The sequence below is a fragment of the Gastrolobium bilobum genome, unplaced genomic scaffold (genome assembly GCF_033153095.1).
Source record: "Gastrolobium bilobum isolate Gb01-03AN ecotype WA unplaced genomic scaffold, APGP_CSIRO_Gbil_v1 utg15185, whole genome shotgun sequence".
In the NCBI taxonomy this organism is placed as follows: Eukaryota; Viridiplantae; Streptophyta; class Magnoliopsida; order Fabales; family Fabaceae; genus Gastrolobium; species Gastrolobium bilobum.
In genome coordinates this window covers 67,537-90,003 of record NW_026898558.1, presented here as the reverse complement: position 1 = coordinate 90,003, position 22,467 = coordinate 67,537, and the positions used below count along the sequence as shown (strand labels likewise).

Here is a 22,467-nt window from a genome sequence, read left to right as displayed (position 1 = left end):
GCAAGTCTAAGTGGCCGGCCAAGGATGATTATTATAAATATTTCTAAAAAATAATAAAGTTTATTTTTTACAAGGAATTTAGTTATTGGCCTTTTTTTTGAGTCTGTACTTTGCTGATGTATTGGGCAAATTAAAGGTTCAGAATGATTAATAATAAGTAGTTCTATTTATATGTTAACTTCTTTTATTAATCCAAACCCCTTAGCAGTTCTTATTTGGAGGATAATGTTGGGATTGAAGTGACTTATGTGGGTGTTTATTGTGTCAAGTCAACCTTTCTCTCTACTAATCTGAACAAAAAACTAACATGGTAGTCTATACATTTGTCATGTAGACATGATCTCGGGAATGGATTTCTCGCAAGCAAGGCTGCAAGGGTATTATTGTCTTGATCTGAGTTCATTATATATTAATATTATTTCCCTCCTTGACTAGGTATGTTGTGTCATGTAATTAAAAAGTGAAAAACATAAGGAGTTTTGAAAGGAACATTTCAGGAGAAAATGAAAAGGAATAAACAAACATTAACCATTTATATAAGAAGTCATTTTTATACCGGAACTTACAAAGGGATAATGTTCTTCTCAAGGTTAAAGGACAGTAAGTTATATCGAAAATTTCATACCATTCCTGCAAATTTGAAGGGTGAAACTTAACTTTGTATGAAATGTAAGGTTCAGAGAGGAATCTATCAGACAGCAGGGTCTTACACAAAGTACATTGATTTGTTCCATAATTAACATTGTGGAACGTTTAATCCAAGAAAAGTACCAAGTACATTTTGTTTTGCTGCATAATTAAAAGTGTAGTACGTTTAATCCAAGAAAATCAAATAATCAAATCAATATCATCATGTTGATTTTGTTGTTTATTGACCGAATTGCTTCCTAGAAGAGATCAAATAATAAAATATTGTGTTGGCTAACGTTGTTCCTTTTCTTTTTTCAGGTAAACAATGTTGCTCCAACTTTAGACTGAAACATCCGGCTGTCGTGTGCTTCTTGCGTTTCTTATGAGCCATAATCATCCACATCTTTTTCATGGTTAAGGGTATTAAATGAACCACCGAAATAGTAAGATATACTAATCTTTTCATAGATTTAATAATTGACCACACCATAAATTTAGCTTTTAAAGAGGGATGACAAATTTTAGAACCTGAAGCCTCGTGCATCTTTGCAGAATAATCTGGTTTATATAGAGCATGATTCTATTCATACATACATACACTGTCACCAAACTGATATTAAATAGAAACTATATATCTTTGTGGAGGTCAACTGTACTTGTCTTAGTTATCATATAACTAGAATGATATGTAAAAAAAATATGTGCCAGTGGCAGTGATCTGATATCTATGCTGTTTCCTACCAACCAAAATGTATTTTCACCATCCCTCCCATCATAATATCATGTCATAATGTTATTTAGACATTTTTTAATGTGCATGGACGTATAGGTAACCCAATAAGACTAACAGGAAAAAATTGTAAGTGGGAGAAACCTGAACAAAAAAATGTAAGATTGAGCTGAACAGTGAATAGATAGAAATTCAACAAGTAAATATTACTCTATCTAATGCACGAACATCCAAATTAAAACTGGTTCAAGATTCTGGGCCAAAACAAAAGGGTGGGAGGAGAAAAAAAAAAAAACTGATGTAAGCATCCCAAAATGAATTTAATAGAATTCGATTAGAGTTCTCCCTTGTTCATTACTGTTATCGGACAGTTCCATGTTCACAAGACTGAAATCTTTTGAGTAATAAACAAAGCATGCAACATTATAAGGTAACAAGGATCCACAGCTAAAGCATATTTACTGTGTGACAATTTACTAGTAGTTGAAAATGTGCTACTAACATGAAAATGAACATTGATAGCTGAGATTATACAGCTAAGAGTACAGTGATGTGTCCTTCAGCAAAGAGTAACACTAGAGTAAAGTCGCAAGAGATAAGAAGTCAATAATTCTTATTCGTTCTTTTAGGGGGGAGAGGGAAATAATCCTTTGAAAACTATTATTTTACTCCGCAATCACATTACTCTTCTTAAGTCTGACTATACTGATTCATTCTAGCAGGAGTTCAACTCTGATATACATTACACAAGTAAATCAAAATAAACGGGTAAAAGAATGCCGCTACTGCCAAAATTACATTGCACCATTAGGCGACTCTTCATGTACTACACAGTATGGAGCATATTTCAACACAACCATAACTAAATCATAGGGGAAAACCTCATGAATCCAAAGAAAATTTACATAGCCCCATCCCCATCGTATATATCTTTCATATAGATCAATGTATCATGCCTACCTCTCTTTTCTGTATCATATTTAATATTGTCCTTTACACCCTACCATTGAAGATGATCCAAAATACTTGCCAGGCCAACTCAGGGAAGTTTCATCTGGGTTTCGAGTCACTACCTTTGCTTCGGAAAGTTGAGAGTGAAAAAAATGATTTGGGAGCTGCACAAAATTGAAATTTATGTGTAACTATAATGTTGTGTGAAAGATACTAAATCAGTAGCAAATAAAAGGATATCATTCTTGATATTAATGAAAAGAAACCCAAAGCATATGTATGAACCCAAAGTCTTTATTCATAATAGCATAAGTCAAGATTACATTCTATACAAGACAACAAAAGACAATTCCAAGAGATCGGACCCTTAATCCAGAATGAACTACCAAAATCCAAGAGGACATATTTTGAGGATTACTCACACGGTACACAACTACGTCAACAGCCTGACACATGCAACTATGACAAAGAGGATGAAAAAATGACCTAGAATATATTAGGTTACCCAGGCATCACCTTTTAACGAACTTCCTGATATATGATCATCCCTCAGTTTAAAATGAGTACGAGGTGCAGGGATAGAGCTTTGCATGGATTGGACTGCAAGAATTGAGAATCAAATTATCAATTAAAAACTGATTGTACCTTTATCCATTAAACAAAAATTGAAAATTATAATATGCAGATATAAACATGCATGCCCAAAAAACACTAGCTGAAAATAACAAAAATTATGATCACAAAATTCGAGTCATAATAGCCAGCAGTAAGAATATTACAATTACAAGAATATAACTCCCCTGCAAACCCACCTACACCTCTATAGGTCTGATGATAGGATAAAAACTAATCTTGCCAATTTTTTTACCAAACGCATGCAACCAATTTTTTCTATAAAAAGTCCAATAAAAAGGTGGGATCAGCATATAGAGAGAGACACACACACAAACACATGCAACTATAGATTTGGAGGAATCTATTAAAATTATTGTCTATAAAATACATCTACTCAACTATGACCCACAATGATAAGATAACCCTCAGTCTACATCTGAAAACACTATCATCAAGGAAACGGTCCAGTGTTAAAATGAGAGTTTAAAAGAAATCAGAGTGTAATCGCTTCAAATTCCTGATGAGAAAAGGTATACCGAGCTTTTCCTAGTTCATTCACACATTGATATCTATGAAAGAACTATTTGTCTATATGTGCCATCAAAGATGGAAAGAATGAAAAAGGATCCATTTCCTAATTGCAGGATAGAACAAAACATTGGCAAAAATAAATAAATAAATATATAAATAATAATGGTTTAAACTTAAATCTCTAAGCAGTAACCAAGTATGTTGATCAATAACAAGAAATTCGAGAAAAAAATAGGTTACCCTGTTCATTGAACAGCTCACATTCCTTGAAACTGTCATCAGCAGAAGGATGACCATGAGAGAATCCCATTCTTGATTTCCTCAAATCTTCTGATGACCGATTGGCAGGATCTTGGCTATCTTCGGTATCATCATCTCCTTCAGAAGTTGTAGCAGAGATCCAATCAACCAAACTCTCCGACCCACGAGTTTTTCTCCCAAACTTTAGTAATCGCTTAAAACCTTTTGTGACATCCCTGCGGGGTTGATTTTGGGATGAATTAGTAACAAGATATGGTTTTTGAGCACTTCCCCATTTTTTCCTCATTCGAGCAGCATCATTCTCACCCTGGTTAAGGGAATGAGAATTCCAAGATGCAGGGCTTCCGATTGGAGAATCCATAGAAACATCAATGTCAGAGGACTCATGTGGGTAAGAAAAATGATGAGGCATGTGTGAGTTCCACACAGGACTTTCAACTGGAGAGTCCTGCAGAGATCCTACACCGTTGAAAGCTGATGAAAACACAGTATGCATTTCACCCACTGAAATAGGGTCTACCTGAGCAAGAGACATTGTAGAATCACCAATCTCAGATCCAGAATTACCAGATTTCACAGATTCCTGGCTCAAGCTGACCTTTCCATTATTATCATAAGGACATTCTTCAATAGCCATAGTTTCAATTTCATCATGTTCCTCCATGGCCATATGCAAAGAATCTTCCCCATCAAATTCTAGGTCATCAAATTCTTTATTTTTCCGAGTATCAGATGCCATTGAAACTTTCATCCTCATAGCATTGATTTCAGAACCTGGGCCTATGCTATTACCCTTTTTAAGGAAAGACCTTGGTGACTGATCGGTCTCATCCATATCAAATTCCAATGGAGTCAAAACAATCCCATCTGATTTCAAAGGGGACAAATCCTTAAACTCTGCAGGATTAGCAGAACTTTTCCGTAGAGACTGAGTTCTCCTTGGCTTTTCTTCCTTGATACCTTGCATCTCTTCAATAGTGCTTTTGCTACGGGCATAGCTTCTCACCTGAGAACGGGCCGTTTTACTGACTCCAGAAGAAGGCTTTGTATTTTCTTTTCTTAAATCAGGGAAGTTTGGAACAGACTGAGCAAGAGGATTGTCTCTTCGCCTGCCAGATGAACGTGAGATCGATGCTGCTGTTGTGCGAGGTGTTCCTGAAGACATATGTCTGTTGGGAAAAGTTTTCCTAGTTTGCCTTGACGCACCATAAATCTTTTCTTCTGAGAATTCAGAAAGATCTTCATCCTCTTCATTCTGAAGGGAATCTATCGGATGCTGTTGAAAAATAAGGGAATTAAATTATAACAAAATGGATTTTTGTGTTTTAAATTTCCAAACAAATTTTGCTTCCTAGAAGATTAAAACTTAGCAGCCATCACAAAAACCATAAATAAAACAAGTAATGAATACCTGGTCTCTCTTAACATTTGATTTGAAATATCTAAGTTTCTCAGCACGTTGAGCTTCTAACACTGTATCTTGTCTGTTTATAGACCCTGAAAACTTGGCTTTCATCTCAGCTCTACTCTGTTCAAGACTATCCTGCATGGCCTTCATCCTAGCTTCTTTCTCTGCTCTGTTCAAACTCCATTCTCTCCGAAGTTTAGCATTCCTCTTCTTCATGTACTTTTCATAAAATTTCCCTCTAGAATCATCCCCAAAGTTAAGATCCGAGAAACTTTTCCTTAGAGCATCGCCATAATCGTGACTACCCACCCCCTTAATAAGTGACTTAGCATCAAAGTTTGCCAAATTGCTAGAACTCGCAGCCTGTTCAAGCATAGCGCTTCTGGAAGGCAACTGAGGAGTTAACTCCCCTACTCCAGGACTTCTATACTGTGAGTTAACAGCCTGTTCAACATGTGCATCCACAGGCTCAATTCTCCGGGCAGAACCAGACTGGTCCCCAGGAACCCTCAGTTTATGCTCTGCAAAGAGCTTTTCAAGCTCATCTGCCTTCATTTTCAGCTCATCATGTAACCCCTGATTTCCTTTAGACTGCCTTCCTCTCTGAAATTGGTCTAAAGGCGCAGTTGAGGTTACATTGGCATTATCCTGGCTCTCCAATACTTGTTTACCAGGAAGGTTCAGCTTGCTACTCTCATTTCCACCCCGAATTTCACCCCTTTTACCATGTGACATGCTTATTTGTTCATGACTAGTAGGTTGAGGCTTTTGATACTTCATTTTTGGGACTTGAGAAGCCTCCTCATCCTTTTGCTTCTTGGTAGAGAATGATGAAGGAGAGTCCTCAAAGTCTGCAGAACCAACACCCTCAACACGAACAGAAGCTTCCTTCAATTTGAGTCCAATACCACCTTCAAATTGTGCAGATTGAGATCGAGAATGACCACGGGGACCCCAAACAAGTGACTGGGAAACCACATGATTTTTCATCCCACCAGAAAATTTGACATCAGACATCACATCTCCAGAAGACAACATAGAACCAACCTGGCTTTTTTTTCTTCCAACAACCTCAGAACCATTCAATGTTGCCTCGGAAGCACCCACTTGATCCTTAAACCCACTCTTAGTCCTGTCCTCATCAAAAACAGAAACTTTTGAACTCTCCTGAGAAGACCCTTTATCAGTTCTCACAACCTTGTCTGAATTGTCGTCACGATCCTCCTTATTATCTTCAGAGACAACGTTAGACTTGGTCTCCGAAACAGAGAGGCTTGGGCTTGGGCTTGGGCTTGGGCTTTCAGAATCCTTCTTCTCACCACTGACGTCAATGCTCATGTCACTGGCACCACTCCACCTTCGGAAAACGTCGGAAGAGAGCCTCCGAACCGGTTTGCCGGAGGAATTCTCCTTCTGTTTGTTCTCGAAGAGGTTGATCCGGTCCTGCACGCTCAGCCGCCGCGTCGCCGGAGCCGTTGATGTTGTCGGCGGCGAAGGCGACGGCGACGTCGGGGTTGCCTCCTCTTTGATGTCGTCGTTGGCTTCGTCTTTCTCGTTTACGTCGTTGTTGCTGTTGCTGCTACGTCGTAGCGAAGCGAAGGTGGCAAAGTTCTTGGGCTGTTGCCACGTGGAGGGCTTTGGTGGCTCAGGTACTTGGGCTTGGGCTTCATTAGGCTCGTCATTGTCAATGGACATGTCCGAGCCCACTGATGAACGGAGTTCCCTATCATCGACACGTGGCTTCCATGTGTTTATAAGGTCCGGTCTTCTTTCATACAGTGACATATATTTAGTGCATGCATCACTGCACCAAAAAATTACATATATAAATAAAAATAACAATAATTTATGAAAATTATATTTACAATTTTTTTCACTTACAATTTCTTATAATCAAATTTCAATTATTGATTTCTGTCAATCTGATAATTAGGTCATACTTATTAATTAATTATTAATTTTTAATAAATTATAATCACCAGATTGACGAAAATCAATGATTGAAATTTGATTATAAAGAAAAATATATTGTAAATATAATCTTTCTCTTTTGTATTATAGATGAAAAATATGTAATCCAAATTCAATGATAAATAGACATAGTTGTTACTTCAAGCGATGAGCACCAAATCGATCTGCAAAATGATGAAGTTGAGACACAGTGTGAGGATTGAAACCAGAAGCTGATGCACGAGCACATGCTGTGGTTAAGTCCTGCCTAACTGCACCAAGTCGTACATCAATAGCCCTTAGGAGTTCCTTCCTGTAACAAGAGGTAACAAATAATAAAGAATCAACATTAGCTTCAAATTTCAATATTATGATTATTGTTATGGTGTTAGAATATTAGGACTATTATTTTATTTTTTTTGGAAATTGTTCCAAGAGTATCCCCCAGCCGAAAGCCAAGGACTAATCCCCTCGAGGCGGAGAGATCACGCGATCGTGGGTACAGCCTCTCCCAACTAGGGATGTGCATGGGTCGAACCGAACCGAATTTTTTGAAAAACCAAACCGAATTGGTTTAAATGGTTTGGTTCAAAACTGGTTCGGTTCGGATCGACCCTATTTTGAAATGAAAAAAAATTTAAAATTTAAAAAATAAAGTTATAAAAATCAATTTGGTCAGTTTGAAAACGGTTCGGTTCGGTTCAAAATGGTTCTAAAAATCGATTCTGTTCATGAACTGATTCTTTAAAACCCGGTTCGGTTCATGAATTGGTTTTTAAAAACTGGTTATTTTAAGAGCGGTTCGGTTTGGTTCATGGTTCGGTTCAGTTTTTTGGTTATTTCGCACACTCCTACCCCCGACAAAGCCTTTTCTATACACATGGCCATGGATTGAACCCCTATCAGTCTGCTTAAAGTACCTAGCTATACTAGAATATAGTTAGTATAATAAATAGGTGATTTAGGATAGTGAATTATTTATTATATATTATTGTGACTGCACAGTTTCTTATCTGTGTTAGAATAGTGCTTCTCTGTGTTAGAATAGAGGAAGCACTAACACACTGAAACAATAAGAAAACATGCATGATTGATTGTATGGCACCCCAGATAAAATGAAAAGAGGGTAGAAATGTTACGTGGTTGCATCTGCAGCTGCAATGGCTCCTGTTCCATCCCGACCTGGAGCAAATTGACCATAATACACTCAGCATATTGTTGTTAATCTCTCAAGATTAATTAATCGAAAGAAATTGAGACTTCTGAAGAACCACAACTAAATCAAAATGATCGTGGGTGCCATGCACCCCCAACAAGCTAGATATAATAATGGATAAGTTATATGTATAAATTTTTTGTTTACAAATTACACTAAGTACTAGGGATAGTACATGCTTAAGTAATATGTACTATCCGTAGTATATTAGTGTAATGTGTAAGAATTTGTAAACAAAAAATTTGTAAATATAAATCTGCTCATATAATAATCCAACAAATATCAACTGCATCTAGCATCCATAAAATCTCCAGGGTACAATGCACTGAGATTTTTCCTACATTGTTTTTGTTGTGTTGAAAGAGACAACGAAATAAGAATTTCAATCTTAACCTTTTCTTCGACAAATTCTATAAAATTTGAATTTCTTCTTGTTTAGTTCTTCACTTCCCTGATTTTCTTCACTTTATCATTCTTTTCTCCATATCGAAGTCTAGGTGATTCTTGGTTCAAGCATGAGTTTCATTCTTTGTTTCTATTTCTTTGCAAGGCTTCAGTATTGAATCTTCAACCCATTTTTAAATGCTCTTTAACAATTTAGACAGAGCAATTCTGTAGGTGCAATTATGGGAGCACGTGTAATTATGAATTGAATATGGTTATTTCCCTTTCCTCTCTGGCTACATTAACTTCATTTTCTATCTAATCAGATATAGAACCTCCACCAAGATCAAATACGGTAAAGTACAGATTATCACATAATTAGGCAATAATTAGATAAACTATTACAGACACAAGATAACATTCCAAAAGTGCCCAGATACCTAGAACAAGTAGCTTGCACATAAATATAGCCTGAAGATTTTATCTATGAAAATAGTAATTTCATTTCATGGTGAACTATGTAAAATACATTAATTTGGCCTTACCTTAACCGTAAAATATACTCAAATGGGAGATCAAAGGGAAAGAAATATGAAGATTACTAATGAACTTTGGTATTAATCAAACTTCAGGCTATAGTTATAGGACTAATTGAAAGGAAAACATACCTTGTGAGTCCGTACGCTGATCTCTTGCCCCCTGAAATAAGATATTCCAAATATCAACAAAAAAAGGAAATAAAGTGATTGCATTTTTCAGTTGTTCGCACCAATCTTCTGAGCTTGATTACAGGTTTGTTATTACCTGAGAATATATTTTTCGTGCTGCTTCCAATTGGGACATCTCTGCATCAAAGGTATTGACTATTTCTAAAACCTCCGGCGTGCTAACAAACCTCACAAACCTGTAAGCACCAATGCCAATCAACTCAAAAGAAATCCAGAAGGCTCAGTGCATAGAAAGGCAGCAAATCCAATAAAAATTAAATAAAATTCCCATATCATTGCTTTCACCTCTCAAATGTTCCTTTTGTAAACCACGTCTCAGCATTTTTATGTGCATCAATTTCTAGCTTAATTGACTGAACAGCTAGCGCAACTTGCTCTTCTGCAACCTTTAAATGGGTCAAGAATGGCTTTACTAATCCTGATGCTAGTTTCTCAGTGTTTCCATCACTTGAAACAAGCAACTCACATCTGCCAATTTAATAGAAAGAAAAATAAGGAAACATAATTTACAAACTCTAATCAGAAGAAAAGCATATCACAGTTAAAAAATCCCAAGGAATGTTATGCACACCTTGAACGCTTTGGAGACAATTGGAATACAGCATAGTCAAGAAGTGTGTCAGACTTCATTTTTGTCTATTAAAGGTAACACTATATCACTCTTCGGACCAATTCACGTAAGCAGATGCATACTTCACCATCATTTTCATTTGGCACCAATCATAATCAGCAAAACTGCACACAAGAAATTCCTAAGTCAGAATGTAGATTCTATACAAACAGAAGAAGGGAAAAAAAAAAATTTGCTTAATTGTGTATTCAGTGGATTATTTCCAAATTGGCATTACTTTACAAATCTACATTTTTAACTAAGTTGAAAATTGAATAAAGTTAAATGACTACCCAGATGCACATAAGGAAAATCCCACTTGTTTCAATTCCTAACAGAGGCATACCATAGATCCCAACCAAGAACCCAAAATTCAAGCTTTTACAGAAAAATAGAAACCCAAATTTGCCACAAAGAAAATTATACGAAATAGATCTGATTCAGCAAATGACCGAACTTGACTCAAGTTGCATAGATACCACACAAACCCAAAATCCAATACTAAACAAGCTAAACTCAGAAACTTGTAACAACAAAAAAAAAAACAAAGATCAGATAAAATAAATAAATAAAACAGAGTTTCATGAAGCATTATCATGGTTATAAACAAACAAATATGCATGAACAAAAAAAAAACAAAAAAAAAAAAACCCTAAACACTTACATTGAAAACTGGGAGTGGAAATGTGGGACGATCGTGGAATTGAATGCAAAGGGCAGATATGAAGTTCTAAGATCTTCGATTGCGTGACCCGATCCTCCAATTTGGAGATCAAAAGCGCACCAGCATTTTGCTCCTTTGTCTTTTATGTTCTTCTTTCTCTTCTTCTTCTTCTTCCTTTTTGTGTCTCACTGTGGAAGAGATGAGGCTCTTTCTTTTTCTTTCACAATTTTTTTTTTTTTAAAATTTTAAGTTTTACGAAAACCCCACAATGAAAAGGATGGTTTTTGCTTTACTCATCCTTCATTTCAAAATCTCTTCCTACCTTCTCTCTCTACACTCTGTCTCTCAGTAGAGAGAGAGAGAGAGAATAAAAATTTGCCACTGTCACACACACTTGCAATTTTGTAAAATGTTAACGTAGTAATTAGCAACTAACTAGGATTCAAATTAAAAAAGACAAGAAGCAAAACTGTGCTGTGAATAGTGAAGAGAAGTAGAATGTTTTTTATTGTTATTGACTGTGGCAAACTTCATTTTGACTGAAACATTTACTAGGAAGGATTATCCGAGGTTAGTTAATTTCGTGTTCAAATTATAGTGGTGGTTAAATCAAATCATCTTCTCTCTCTCTAGCTTTGGGATAATTGGTCAACATTTGACATAAACCAGGTTGCATTTCCCATATTTTTGTCATAGACAATCCTACCAATAATCATTTTCATTTTCATGACATAATGTATTTCATTATCACTCTTCAATTACTAATTATTATTTGCAGTCTAGTCCTTAAAATAGACAAGACTGAGAGGGACAAAATGGACATTTTGACAATTTTATGCAGGATTCATTGTTTCTCATTTTGTAGGAGATAAATTTATCTTCAATACATATACAAATGTGTGTAGAGCTCATTTTTTTTCTATTTCTATCTCTTCTTTCAGATAAGACATATATATTTTTATATATATGTAGGAGATAAAATATTATATATTTTATATATCAGAATAATATTTCTGCAGTTAATACAGATAAATTATCTGCATTTACTTTTAAAATGACATTGTGTTGAGATTGAAAAATTTAAAAATTATAATTATAAAGATTATAATAATTTTGAAATAAATTAAAATTATAACATTGTATTAAACTTCCTAAATATAACTTATTTGGAGTGAATCGCAGCTATAAATATGATTAAGTTGTGGTCAACAGTGTGCACATCGCAGTATTGTATCGCTCAAAAGTGTTTAGATTATGATTCTTTTCGCAGAGAATGACAGTGATACGTTAATTAACTTTATAGCATGTTCGTCGTAGTAACGTATGTTCTCTCTCTCTCTCTCTATTGTATAATTAATCTCTCACCTCGCAAACACTCTTCGAGTTTCCACCAATCAAATCAAATGCTTTTTTCCACCCAAATGATTGTCATTTTCAAATCCATTCTCTCCTCCCCTCTCCAAATCTACTTCTTCTTTCAATTCAATAGTTTTATCATTGATTCAAATAATTACATTTAATTAAAATCATTATTAAAATATGGTTTTCTTCATTTTAAATATTTATAGTTTTAGTATAAATATTTTTTAATTATTTTTTATTTAAGATATTAAATAAGTATTAATTTTTTTTCATTTTTATTATAATTACTTTTTTGTATTCCTATCATGAAATAAAAAAAAAGTTATCAAATGATAATATTTTAAATATTTTACTAAAAACTAACTATATTTTTCTTTAATTAAAACTAGTTAATAACTTTCCTAATTATTTTGTATGCATTAATTAGATGATATTTTAAAACAAATAAAGTATCATTATTAATCTTCACTTTCAGTTATTAATACCGAAAGTAAAGTTAAAAAAATAATCACTGATTCATTAATTTTGTTTTAAAAAACATGCAATAAGAAAAATCTTTCACATCAATAAATGAAAAAGAACTAGGAAATATCCAATAACAAGACAAAGTCCTATTATGAAGGGAAAAACCACGAATTTTATTGTAGAATGACTTATCATAATTTCTGTTGGAGTCTAATAATTTCACATAAATACATTTTGTGTCTTTCCCTTTTATCATAGAATCCTTTGAAATATAAAATGATGGTAGCTTAGTTGGCGCATAAGAGCTAAGCAGGTGGGGATGAGAGCATGTGTTCGAATCTCTCCAATATCTTTTTTAGGAGGGATTTAAAGCCTCGAATCAAATTAGTTGCGAAATAATGAACCGATTGTAATATTTTCAAAAAAAAAAAATATATATATATATAACCCTTCGAAGTACAAAGAGAGAATGCTATTTAAAACCATTTCATGATCGTTGAATACTCAAAACGTGACCTTAAAAGATAAACATGTTAATTATACGTAAAATTTCAGTTTTAATGTTCACCTTCTTCTTATATATATTTCTTTTCAATAAAATTACAATAGAATAATTATTTTAAATTTTTTAGGTTTTTTCTATCACCACTTTACTCTTTAAACAAAAAATAATTCATACGTGGTAATATCACACATATTAAGATACTAATTTGTAATGCTACGTACACTTATATATGTGTAAATTATTAACTCTTCTTGCATTATTCGTGCTACTTATCAAATAAATCATGCACGTAAGTCACCCTTCACACACTAAAATAATGTATATATATAACTAAGAATTTTCATATAAATATTAAAATAAAATATGAGTATATCCATTTAATTATTTCCTAATTTTAAATAATGCTTAAAGTATTTTACATTATTAGTACTTTAGTAGAGAAACAGGACGGCATATGATTTTGAATTTATGTTTAGGAAAGTGAACTTGGGCAGAAGAACCACAATGCCTATATGAAAATGGATTTGAGGGATGCGCGTGCGAGAGACATTTGAGGAACAACAATAAAAGTATAATATTTTATCTTATTAATTTGGTCATTTGATTTTGTTTTTTTGTCGTTTGCCAATAGAATTGCGAACTTTGTCGGCGGTTTAGGCGTTCGTTTGAATTTTAGAAGAATCTTTTTTATTAATTTTAAAACAAATTAATGTTAAAAGAAAAATTTTATGCTTAAGAATAATATTTTCAAAAGTTATTTTAAGAGAATTAATTTTACTTGAATAATAAATTAAAATCACATATAAGTAAAAAAATAATTTATAATTTTTTTAATTATATAAGTCCTACATTCATAATCAATTTTATTTAATAAAAAAATAAAATTTGTCACTGTATTCTGAGTCAAAAAAAAAAAAAAAAAATCACCACAATTGCTGACCAAACATGTTGAAAACTGTGAGATCGGATAGCTTTGAGTTTAAATCAATCATAACTCATAAGTGCTTTAAAAAATCTAAAACAAATAGGCTCAAACTTTTTGTTGTTTATTTCCTAACGAACCTGTCCCCACAATTACAATACAATGCGTGTCATTTTCGTCAGAAATTCAAACCATATATCATTATATCCCAACACTTGCAGGGATACTATAGTAGACGTTATATGTATTAGGACAATTCTACAAAGAGTTAAAAGCCCTTGAACTTTTTCTGTTTGAGTTCATGTGTTATTGTAGAGCTTTATACATTTATTATATCTTATATGAAATTTTATATATCCTTCAAGTGATTCAACAGACAACAAATAGTAATTGAGAACTGAGATTCCTTTTATATATTAATCTTTTAAACGGTGTCGAATATAAACCCCGCACTAATCTTTTTATATATACATGGGCACATTGAATAGTAAGGGTGCGCACATTGACCAAAGATGCATGATTTAACAAAAAAAAAATGTGATGAATGTGCATGTAGTGGAAAAATTTCCCACTTTTAGTATGGGTTGAACTGAATCAAATTTTTTGAAAAACTAATTCAAATTGGTTTAAATTGTTCGGTTCAAAAATGGTTCAATCTGGTTCAAAATCGATTTGGTTCGATTTGGTTCAAAACCGATTTGGTTCGGTTCAGAAGTAGTTCGATTTGGTTGGAAACGATTCGGTTCGGTTCCGAAGTAGTTTGATTTGGTTGGAAACTGTTCGGTTCGGTTCGGAACCGGTTCGGGTCGACTCTATTTTGAAAAGAAAAAAAATTAAAAATTAAAAAAATAAAGTAATAAAAATCAATTTGGTTTGATTCGGAAACATTTCAGTTCTTGCACTGGTTCGGTTCATGAACTGATTCTTTAAAAATCGGCCGTTGGAATTCGAACTTGAGCTCCTGAGTAAGCCAAAGAACAACTTACTACTGGGCTGAGTTTGTTTGTTGATTAATATGCACTATTTAATATATATATATATATATATATATATATATATCATTTAATAGAATTATTTAAAAATTGCATCTAGTGGGAATCAAATCTTTGTTGTGAAGATATAAATTGTAGTATTTACCACTGAGCTACATTTGGTTTTTGGTTCACCTGCACCATTTAAAATATTTATTATAAAATTAAGTATAAAATATAAATTTATATACATATGCGGTTCATGCGGTTGAATTAGTGACCCACTGACCCGGTACCCCGATCAGGTCGATGACCGATCCGGATTTAATAACATGGGTGAGGGAAAAATTTAAGGAGAAAGAAGATTAAGGACGTGATTGAGATGTTGGGAGAGAGACATTAACTATTTTTCTTTTCGTTCATTCTGAAATCCATTGGGTTCTTATAAATTGTATAAGATTATGACAATGCATAATTTAAATTAAGGGTTTTATTAGTGTTATGTAACATAATGTAAGTGTTGTTTCCAACTCTCACATCAAATGGGAGAGAGAAAGTGGAATGATGAAAGAGAAAGAAAAACATGTAGACCCCACCTCTTTAATGTGTGTGTAGGAAAGTGAAGTTATATTATGTTAAATGATAAACATAAAACCCTTAAATTAATAAAGATGAAATAAATGCAAATTTTAAATTAACGAAATTAAGATAAGGGAATAATAGTGAAGTGAGCGTATGACTTTCCTAACCTGAGCCTTATGGCTAACGGTGTTTGTGATTTCATGTTAAGGTTTTTAACATACACACAACTGTGGCCTTATTCGACAAAGTTGGACCATGATTACCTATCTGGGCAAAAGAAACAACTAGTGACCAAATAATGGTAGCTCAGTTAGCATATGAAAGTTAAGCAGGCGGAGGTGAGAGCATATGTTTAATACTCTTCAGTATCATCTTTAAAAGGAGTTTAAAGTCTTAATTATGTATCTGTACCGAACAAAATTGTTTCCCATGAAAAATACATATGGTTTATGCAAAAAAGAAAAAGGAAAAGAAACAAGCACTGTTCAGGCTAGGCTAATGCTTGATTAAGGGGGAAGCAAAACCTTGGGTTAATGTAACAGTATTGGCACTAACAGGAGTACTTTATTGGGATACTTTGAACTGTGAAGTATGAGCTCTACACTCACACTATCCTAGTGGACTTATTATTGGCTTACACATGGTAAGTTGGTAAGCTGGGGATCCTGCGCACACAGGGTATTGAAAGTTGAAATTCATCATTGAAAGAGATTTGAAGGTTCCTCTGCAACTTTGTAAAAGATGGAATGAATCTAAAAGGTAAGAAGTTGGGATTGAGGGGGAAATAAAAATGAAAAATAATAGCTTTAATGGAATAAGAATTTCCTAATTAAATAAAGAGAAGTACTGGGTGATGGTGGTCCGGAAACACTAAAAATTCTCTCCTAAAATAGGGACACTGTGAAGTAAAGCTCTGGCTAGCTAGTACAGATGCCTGTGTTATGTTCTGCAAAAAGCCGCTGAAGGCCCATGTAGCTTCGAGAGACATGCTTTTCCTGGTCATATGAATCAACGCCAGAATCCAATGCTTTTTAGCTACGAGCTTTCGTGATTCCGTCAATTAAACCATAAATATGTGATCAAGTGGAGTCGTTTGAGTATCTTTTTATATCTTTCTAGGTTCGCACTGCTGAGTAAAGCACAGAATGATGCTCTATAAAAACAACTACTTTATGTATTGAAGACCTTTGGTCCCATCACAGTATACGTAATACAGGGGCATAATTCATTCATTTTATTTTATTTTTGAGTAAACTCAAGCCCGTGGGATGAGACTAATTTTTTCGTGGCTTGGAGCGAGAAGATTTTCACCACTAATCCTAAAGTACCTCTCCTAAGAATCGAATTCATGATTTCATCAGTCACCGGAGCCCAACCCTTGAGCTGCAATCTGTTTACTAACTGAGCTACATCTTGGAGTTATAATTTATTCATTTAACTCACTTATTTGCAGAGCTTTTTTTTTTTTTTTTGAACAAACACGTAGAAATAAAAACCCTACTCAGGGATTAACCTAGGAGTAGCAACTCCCCTAAAGTCCCTTGCTAATAAGTCTAGACACCCCTGCGGGGGAGAATAAAAAAACTGAGTTTCCCTGTCATTAACTGAAACATGAGCAGCCAACCAATCTGCAACTGTTTTTCCCTCACTATGGATGTGAGTAATTCTAACCTCCCAATCCCTGTTCCTCAAATCCTGGATTCTTCTAATGATATTGGCAAAGCCCTGCTGGTGATCCTGATAAGAATTGACAAATCCAATGGCAACAGAAGAGTCTCCTTCAAGCCAAACTTATTTGCAGAACTGATTTATACAATTTCGATTTTCAACATACCTCGAACATTCAAGCTTTCCCTACATATCAGCAGTTATGATTAAATAAAACATACTGCGGCTCAAAATAGCAATCAACTGATATGATTGACAGCATCCATAAAATTCCAAAAGTTGAAATCACGCATAGTGTAAGAGACAAAACCAATCTTAACATTACCATGAGAATTTAAGCTTTCAAGAGAGTTATTCATTAACACCTGCCAAATTGAATTTTTTTGTTAATGTTCCAAAATTAGCCCAACATAATGTGCTAGGTAATCTCTCTATGCTGTGTGGAAATTAAAAGTCAAGTCATCATGTCTGTGCAGATCACTTCAATCTACAACTACAGACGGACCATATATTCTTTAGAAGCTTGTGCTAGCTTTTGCTTTTCGCTTACAAAATGGGACTATTTTCTTCTACATAGGAGAGCAATATCTGTTCTGCACTCATTTGACCAAACCACCTTCTATGGGATGCAATGTTTCAAAGGAATGCCACTTCAGATGATAATCAATTAACATACTGCTGAATAACACTGCATTCCTAAATCCAGGTAAAAGTTCAAGAAGAGAATACAATGCTAAATTGCTATACATAGGTTGCATATCCAATATGTACAATGTATCCAAGTAGAGCTATCAATGATGATATGATCAGGATACTGATAATTTAGAATGGGGTTACACATGACAAGTGATACATCTGCTGCAATGATATTAAATTATTTAACACATGCTCTTTTGTTTTTGTTTTTCTTTTGTGGGGTGGAGAGCATTCCCACTAAGTTACCTGTAAAAATTAAGGGATAATAACTAAACACATACACAGAGTCTTCGCAGAAAGGCTAATGGAATTGGAATCTAACCTTAACCTAGTTATCACTAACTCACTCACTCACTGTCACTATTATTGTTATGTTTGTTGTTGTTGTTGCTGCTATGGTGATTGCTTGAGTTGCCACCTTTTCTCCCAAGCTTGAGCTGAGAAATCTCCAACTGTGTCTTCATGAAAAACTGCATTCTCTGCAACTCCAAGTCCTTGGCAAACTTCATCCTCTGCTTCTCCATCTCCACCACCTGCTGCAGCTTCGAGCTCTCTGCTTGCTCGTAAGCCTCACCAAACTTGAGAATCGCCTGAGTCAGTTCCCTCACCGCACTACCCCAACCCTTCCCCTTTCTTACTCCTTCCCTTCCTTTCACTGAATTCGAATTCATCACCCTCGGCCTCTTCCTCTCATAGCTTTCCGGCGGAAAACTGTCGCTAGAAACCGGCGACGACACTTCTCTTTCCGATGAATCGGAATCCACCGTAGGAGCACGCCGCCGGAACTGAATCTTCTGGTTCTTCAACTGAACCTGTTGCTGTTGCTGCGGCGGCGGCGGCTGATGCTTTTGAGGATGATACTGATTCGCGCCGCCGCGAATTCCTACCGGAATCCCTAACGGCACTTTCTGCTGCTGCAAATTGCTGTTCCCGACGCCGCTGGTTCCGGCGACGCCGGGGATCTTGGCGGTAGGGCCGATCAGCTGTTCTAATCTCTCGAAGAACGGCCACTTACTGGTTGCGCCGCCGCCTCCGGCAGCGATCTTCGCCTTTTCCGATTTGTACTTCTTCTTCACCGTGTCGATCCGGTTCTTGCACTGGATGTCGGTCTTCGGCGCCTTCGTGTAGTCCTCCCTGCCGCTCACGATCTCCGCCACCTCCTGCCAGTGCTTCTGCTTCAGATTCCCCCTGCTCAGTTCCAGATACCTCTCTCCCCACGCGTCGATCAGCACCGCCGTCGCGCCTTCGCTCCAGCAATCCTCCCTCCCTCCGCCGCCGTTGTTTCCCCTCGGCTGCTGCTGAATCGGAAGCGCTAATGCCAAGCTGTTCGCCGCCGGAGGCGGCTGCGGCGCCGGCGCCGCAACCGTCACCGTTATCCTACCATTCTCCCTCGGGGAAGACGCCGGAGATCCGCTCGCCGGCGACGGGTGTGACTGGATCTCGTCGTCGTCGTCCATGATCTCCTCGCCGCCGATCTACCGTGAAAATTCGCAGAAACGAAGAGAGAGAACGAGAGAAACTAGAGAGAGAGAGAGAGAGAAACAAAACGAAGTTAGGGTTTTTATTTATTTTTATTTTTATTTTTATTTAATTTAATTTTTGCCGGCGAGAATTTATCGACGCCTTTTCTTGCTTTGTTCGTTTTTTTTTTTTTTAACGAAAATTGGGAAAAAATGTTTAGCACCTTTTTTTGGGTTTTGTTTGGATGGAGTGACGGAAGGGGTGAGTTGACGGTGACCGTCGACACGTGGGAGGAAGAAGGTTTACGTGGCAGAATGTGATTGGATTGGAGCTAGCACTCCGTCACCGGCTAGTTGGTAAACCTTCTCTGTTATCACTCTGGTTGGTTCATGATTTTGACGATAAACACTACGTTCGTGTCTCTGAATTACCCATCAAACCTGCCTCCGTGGTCTCCGGCGATATTCCCAATTTACCCTCTTCATTTATTACCTTTTTAAACATATTGTTTTTTTTTTTTGATTAAACAAAAAACCATTTATTACGGGATATGGTGTCTTTTAAAATATTGATAATTGTAGATATTAATTAAGGGAAAAGTATTTGTTATTTTAAATGACATAAAGTTATGTCATTTTAAGAGAGATACAGACACAGAAAATTTGAATTTTAAATTAAAAAAACACCCACTTTCTCTCTCCCATGATTTCCGTTTTTCTGTGTCTATCTCTCTCCTAAAATAACATAACTTATGTCATTTAAAATGACAAACACCAAACCCATTAATTAATTAAATTGAATTTTTTTTTCTTTTTTACCGGAGAGTGAGGGTAAGAAAGGAAAGGGGGAAATTTATTGGTTGTGGCATTGTGGGTGAGGTGTAGCCTGGTTGAAGGAGAGATGACGTAGAAGAACCGGTAACTCATAGGCCACGGGGAGGAACAGCTTTTTTGTGTTGTTTTTGTTTTAATTTTACCTCTTTAGAGGCGTGACGTCAATTGTGTTTCCCGTTAAGTGATTTGTAGGTGTGCCTAAGTATGGTGTGTTATGATGCAATGTTTCCACTCTTTTTTCTATGGATTTATGTGAGGAGGGATATTTTTACTATCAAAATTTTTTACTACCAACTAATTACCTATCTAATCACCATTGGATTAATATTTTCTCTTTTTTGAAAAAGTTTTTAGCGTTCTCTCTTTGATTCAATGGTGATTAGATAGATAGTAAGTTAGTAGTAGAAAATTTTGATAGTAAGAATATCCCCTCTCGGATTCATACATAAGAGAGAGGCTTGGGAAAATGGAATGGCTAAGTTCATAATCTAGTTCTATATGGGTAAGTTTTATTTACATTAAAATTTTCAAACCTATTAAAAGTATTTCGTAACGGGGTAAGCTAATTCTCCTAAATGAGAGAGAGATAGTACAATAGGTTAAGGTGCATGAGAGTTCCGCATCAAAAGATCACCTCTCTTTTTTCTTTCTCTGAGTTGTTATGCATGATTAAGACATTACAACATGATTAAGACATTATAGATTCCTCACTCCCTAGTCCATGCCCCATTGTCTCTCCGTTGTCAATCTACCTCCGGTCCTTTCAACGGTTTGTTCTTCACATACCATCGTCTCCTTGTGGATAAAACTGTATCTCTGAACCCATCGATTTCTGCATCTCAATTGATTATATTGATAAGCAACCATCTGAATTAGCGAAATTTTTTGAGAGGGAGGATATTTACTAATAATTTACTACCAATCTAATCATCATTGGATCAAAAAGAGAGAATGCTAAAAAGTTTATGAAAAGAGAGAAATGTTGATCCAATGGTGATTAAATTGATAGTAAGTTAGTAGTGAAAAATTTTGGTAGTAAAAATATCTCCCTCTAAGAATTATAGCATTTTGGAAGAAAAGTTTGTGAAGATACTCTTTCCTCCTTGTGATCATGCAAGTATATATCAGGCTCAGCTAATAGTTGGATGCTTTGATTACAACTCATCAAGGAAAAAATATGCAGTTCTAAATAAGGAGAGACTTGAAAGATCAATCACTTATAAGATGTTTGTTTCCAATGAGCAACACTCAATCAAGATGTGCCCCCCAATACTTCTAAGTGCATACAATGATTTTTAGGAAAAAAAATTCAAAGAACTTTTTTTTTTGGTCCAATTTCAAAGATTTTTTTTTTTGGGTCCAATTTCAAAGATTTTTCCAATTAAATCACATTTTTAATCATACTTCTAAGTGCGTACAATGATTTTTAGGGAAAAAATTTCAAAGATTTTTTTTTTTTGGGTACAATTTCAAAGATTTTTTAATAAGAAGCCAAACACTATCACAAATGCAACCCCCCATAAATGGAGATGCGGGGTATCAAACCCCGTACCTCTCGCATGCAAAGCGAGCGCTCTACCGTTTGAGCTACATCCCCAATTGTTGGCTATTGTTCGTGACTATACTACAGATAAAATAATTCGTATTTATTCATTTCAATTTCAAAAATATGACCAATAGAACTTGTACAGGACTTTAAAAACTGTATAAAAGACAATTGAATGATATAAATAATGAAATTTATAATGAATTGTGAATAGATAAATTATATTAAGATAGAAGAGACGTAAAAATGTAATGCCATAGAACTCCATTTTATATTTCTTAGGATTATATCTATATCATAATTCAATAATTATGGGATCACCGATCACTTTAGAAAAATAAACAACAATTTTAAGCTCAAAACACGTCTAGAAAATTAGGAAGAAGAGCTATACGTAGACTTAGTTTCAGTAGTTAAGGTGATTGGTGATCAAGGTTGAAATTCTTTATTATTATTCTTGTTATTATTTTATTTCTTTGTGAAGAGGATGAAATTAAAATTATAAAGCAGAACAAAGTCTACGGCTAGCAATGCCCTTGAAGTCTCTATTAACTAGTACATTACATTTATCCGAAGCTTCTCGCAAAATGTGTAACTCCCAATCAGCAAAAGAATAATCCATATATGATAATTTATCTTCAACTAATGTTGTCAAAATTGAGTTTCTACGTAAAAACGAAAGAGGATGGTAGAAACGTAAACCGTAGAAACGACAAGAAACATAAAGTTTCTACTATTTAAGGTCAAGATACAAAATTATATATATATGCATATAAAA

The 22,467-nt window shown here is 35.1% G+C and overlaps 2 protein-coding genes and 1 non-coding gene across 3 annotated transcripts; all 3 read right to left on the bottom strand.

Moving 5' to 3' along the window:
• Positions 1-1,978: 1,978 nt before the first annotated feature.
• Positions 1,979-10,069, bottom strand: LOC133317379 (uncharacterized). The gene is made up of 12 exons (XM_061519233.1): positions 9,976-10,069; positions 9,690-9,872; positions 9,481-9,580; positions 9,345-9,375; positions 8,216-8,258; positions 7,237-7,389; positions 6,413-6,930; positions 6,290-6,358; positions 5,130-6,232; positions 3,698-4,994; positions 2,828-2,911; positions 1,979-2,475 (listed from the first exon to the last, which is right to left on the bottom strand). The coding sequence occupies exons 1-12, from the start codon at positions 10,032-10,034 to the stop codon at positions 2,411-2,413; spliced, it is 3,705 nt and encodes a 1,234-aa protein (XP_061375217.1). The 5' UTR covers positions 10,035-10,069; the 3' UTR covers positions 1,979-2,410.
• A 7,840-nt stretch (positions 10,070-17,909) lies between these two features.
• Positions 17,910-19,602, bottom strand: LOC133317384 (trihelix transcription factor ASIL2-like). The gene has a single exon (XM_061519243.1). The coding sequence runs from the start codon at positions 19,304-19,306 to the stop codon at positions 18,197-18,199; it is 1,110 nt and encodes a 369-aa protein (XP_061375227.1). The 5' UTR covers positions 19,307-19,602; the 3' UTR covers positions 17,910-18,196.
• Positions 19,603-21,667: 2,065 nt separating this feature from the next.
• Positions 21,668-21,740, bottom strand: TRNAA-UGC (transfer RNA alanine (anticodon UGC)). Its single transcript has one exon. It is a non-coding gene; the product is annotated as a tRNA-Ala (tRNA).
• Positions 21,741-22,467: the final 727 nt, after the last annotated feature.

Excerpts from the sequence above, each read along its gene's own strand:
- LOC133317379 (XM_061519233.1), bottom strand. The coding sequence starts at position 10,034 with ATGAAGTCTGACACACTTCTTGACTATGCTGTATTCCAATTGTCTCCA. Across the intron at positions 8,259-9,344 it reads TCAGCGTACGGACTCACAAG|GTCGGGATGGAACAGGAGCC; the intron begins GTATGTTTTCCT and ends AATTTGCTCCAG. Across the intron at positions 7,390-8,215 it reads GCAGCTGCAGATGCAACCAC|GAAGGAACTCCTAAGGGCTA; the intron begins GTAACATTTCTA and ends CTCTTGTTACAG.
- LOC133317384 (XM_061519243.1), bottom strand. The coding sequence starts at position 19,306 with ATGGACGACGACGACGAGATCCAGTCACACCCGTCGCCGGCGAGCGGA.